Here is a 3,698-nt window from a genome sequence, read left to right as displayed (position 1 = left end):
ATGAGTAGCCCAATTTGTTCCCGTGAATGTCCTGAAGATATTAAGCGAGGTATTTTTGGTGAAACACCGTAATTACCGGAGAGATTTAGCCGAAAGTGAAACTTGTACCGAGAAGCACGTCAGCACGCTGAACGACCGGATCTAGACTACTCAATCAATATGGAGATCGATGAAGACGCGCCGTGGGCATGCGCCACACGTCGCGTCGACCACACCCGAATTGTTTGTCCAGTACGTGCTGACCCCCCGCGAGAGCGTGAGAACTAGAGCACGAAAAGCCCATTGTCTCACGTTTCCCGAATTCCCGAGCCCGCGAGCTAGCGACGCCCGCGGTGGGGCGAGCACTCGAGCCCGAGAGCGCTCGCCGGCACCGAAACCTCGTTAATTCCCGAACATTCCGCCCGCCATCGGCAGCAGTGCTGTCGATTAATCTCCCGGATGAATTGGCAGGACCGCTAGTTTGGCGATCGGCCTCTTGAGTGTCGTGGTCGCCGTCTTAATGGTGACGACCCGAATGAGCCCGTCCGGTCCCGGATGAACCTCGACCACCCGTGCCAGTGGCCATTTGAGCGGAGGTAGACTCTCGTCAGTCAGCAGCACCATTGTACCAACCCGGATTTGGTGAGAGGGGTGATGCCATTTGGAGATGGATTGCTGCTGCTGGAGATAACCCGATGACCAATGCTCCCAACAGTATTGGACCCGTTCCTGGATGAGTTGCCACCGTGCCAGCCGAGTGAGGTTCACATCCCGAAGTGATGGCTCAGGTATAGCCGTGAGTGCGTCCCCGATGAGGAAGTGCCCGGGGGTGAGTACGGAGAGATCGTCCGGATCTTCTGAGAGTGGTTGCAGCGGTCGTGAGTTGAGCGCAGCCTCGATTTGCGTAAGAAGAGTTGTAAGTTCTTCGAACGTGAGGCTGGTCTCCCGAAGCGTCCGCCGAAGGTGAAACTTGACCGATTTCACCGCTGCTTCCCATTTCCCGCCCATATGAGGTGCGCCCGGGGGGTTGAAAACCCACTTTGTCCCGTCGTTGGTCAGTAACTGCGCCAGCTGTTGCGATTCACGAGTCCCGCCGTTGAAAAGTCTCCGTAGCTCTGCATCCGCGCCTTGAAAATTCTTTCCGCAGTCACTGTACAGTGTATGCACGTGACCCCGTCTCCCGGTGAAACGGCGGAATGCAGCGATGAATGTGTCAGTGGTGGCGTCAGTTACGACCTCGAGATGCATCGCCGAAGTGGTGAAGCAGACGAAAATGCACAGCCAGCCTTTGTAAGTCTTGTGCCCGCGTCCCCGCCAGCTCCTGAGAAAGACTGGCCCGGCGTAATCAACGCCGGTGAATAAGAAAGCCCGTGCTGGAGTGACCCGTGTTGAAGGCAGCTGGCCCATGAGCTGCTGTGCCCGATGCGCCCGAAAGCGCGCGCAATGCACGCATCGCAGTATGAAGGAACGAACCGGGGCCCGACCTCCGATTATCCAGTACCGCTGGCGCAGAAACGCCAGAGTTGCCTGCGTCCCCCCGTGTAGCGTGCGCGTGTGAGCGTCCGAGATGAGTAGACGCGTGAGTGGTGAGTCCCGCGGGAGGATGGCTGAATGTTTGCTCTCAGGTTGTAAGGCTGAGAGCTTCAACCGTCCCCCCACCCGTATGGTCCCGTGAAAATCAATAAACGCCGTAAGCCGTGTGAATGGGTGCGACTTCGGAAGCGTTTGACCCGCCGAGAGAATCTTGAGCTCCGTCGCGAAGTAGGCCCCTTGAATTGCCTTGACCCAGTATTGTTGTGAGTGTTCCAGGTCTCCCGGTGTGAGGAGTGAGCCCGATGAATCCTGACCCGCACCTTTCAGGTTTGTAAGCGCCTTGAAAAGTAATGAAGTAATTCTCAACAGCCTGGTGAGGGAGGAATACCGATGAATGAGGTCGAAGACCGGTGAGGGTTGCGTTGAGACAGTGAGCGTAAGACCTGGCCGCTCTTCGAGCGCCGCTGAATCTGCCGTCCCGGTGAAATGAGTTGGCCAATGTGAGGATGATTTGACTAACCAGTGTGGCCCGTTCCACCATAATTGAAATTGCTCGAGCTGAGAGACGGTTAGTCCCCGTGAAGCACAATCCGCCGGATTGTCCCGCCCGGGAATGAATCTCCATTGACCCTGAGGAATGAGCTCTTGAATTGAGGATACCCGATTCCGAACGAAATCCTTCCATCGTGAAGGATGAGAGGTGACCCATGTAAGCGTGACTGTGGAGTCCGTCCACAGATATACCCGCGAATCCCGGAGTTGCAACGTATCCCGAACGTATTTCGCGAGTTTGGCGACCAATAACGCGGCGGCGAGCTCTAACCGCGGAATGGTGAGCCGTTTGATCGGCGCGACTTTCGTTTTCGAGCAGACCAGCGCGGTTCTGGTGCTCTTTCCCGGACCCGTAACCCGAACGTACACGACCGCACCCATTGCCAACTGTGAGGCGTCAGAGAACCCGTGAATCTCGACGGTGGAATCCGAGGTCATGTTGAGCCACCGCGGAACCGCGATGTCCCCGAGGTGAGCCAGATCGTGACGAAGTGTGACCCATGATTTTCCGACCTCCGTGGATACGGGGTCGTCCCAAGCGAGTTTTTCCAGCCACAACCGTTGTAGAAGGATTTTTGCCCGAATGACCACCGGTGAGAGGAACCCGAGAGGATCGTAGATCTGAGCAATTTCCGAGAGTATGACCCGTTTGGTAATGCTTTGCCCGCCCGTGTACGGAAGTGAGGTGAATTTGAAGACGTCCGGCCCCGGAAACCATGCGAGCCCGAGAACTTTTGTTTCGCACTCGTCGAATGAGCGTGAATCCTCCGGACTCGACCCGAACCCCAGATTTGTGAGTAAGGCCGGACTGTTGCTCTGCCATTTTGCCAGCGGGAAGCCGCCCGCCGTGCAAATCCCGATGAGATGTCGCGCCTGGGTGAGAAGTTCCGAAATTTGGTCAGCCCCCCCGTAAATATCGTCCACATATCGCCCCATTGTAAGAGGAGCGACTGCGGCCGGATATTTCTCCCCTTCGTCTGCTACCAGTTGGAGTAGCACCCGTACCGCGAGAAACGGAGCTGACCGTGTCCCGTAGGTGACTGTAGTCAGGTGATAATGAGCCGTGTTCCCGTTTTCATCCACCCAAAGAATTCGTTGTAAATCCCAATCGTCCCGGTGAACCCGAATTTGCCGAAACATTTTGACTATGTCAGTCGCGAAAATGAATCGGTGGCGCCGTGTACGAGCGCGTGGAGATCCCGTGCAGAGCGAGGAGCGATCACCGCCGTTTTGAAGAGCGTGTCGAGATGAGAAGTGACCAAAACCCGATCGTTCTGGTAGCGCTCTGTAAGAGTCTCCCAGGCCGTTGAGAAGGAGTCCGCTTCGATCGCCATGCTCGCGATCAGCTTCGCGGCTTCCCCCGTGGTCGACGCCCGTAAATAGTGCATCCGCTCGACATCTGAGAGAGCCCGATTATTGATGACGAGCGAAGTGAAGAGATCCCGAAACGGTATCCACTGAGTATACTCCCCGGAAAATGATGGTAGCTCGATTTTTGGCAGGTATGACCTGTCTCCCGTTGCCACGCTCGTATCGAGTGAGGGTGATCCCGCCCGCTCCCGATCGCGATGCTGAATCCCGTCCTTCAGCACTGCCACCTGCCCGGTGATGTCGCCAAAGAGCGTGAAGGCCCG

The 3,698-nt window shown here is 56.5% G+C and overlaps 1 protein-coding gene across 1 annotated transcript; it reads right to left on the bottom strand.

Moving 5' to 3' along the window:
• Positions 1-426: 426 nt before the first annotated feature.
• Positions 427-3,204, bottom strand: LOC122408455 (uncharacterized). The gene has a single exon (XM_043415251.1). It carries the CDS (start codon positions 3,202-3,204, stop codon positions 427-429), a length of 2,778 nt encoding a protein of 925 aa, XP_043271186.1.
• Between the last annotated feature and the right edge of the window lie 494 nt (positions 3,205-3,698).

This window comes from Venturia canescens, chromosome 3 (assembly GCF_019457755.1).
Source record: "Venturia canescens isolate UGA chromosome 3, ASM1945775v1, whole genome shotgun sequence".
Lineage (NCBI taxonomy): Eukaryota > Metazoa > Arthropoda > Insecta > Hymenoptera > Ichneumonidae > Venturia > Venturia canescens.
Note: the sequence above shows the minus strand (reverse complement) of the source record. Positions and strands in the feature narration are given on the sequence as shown.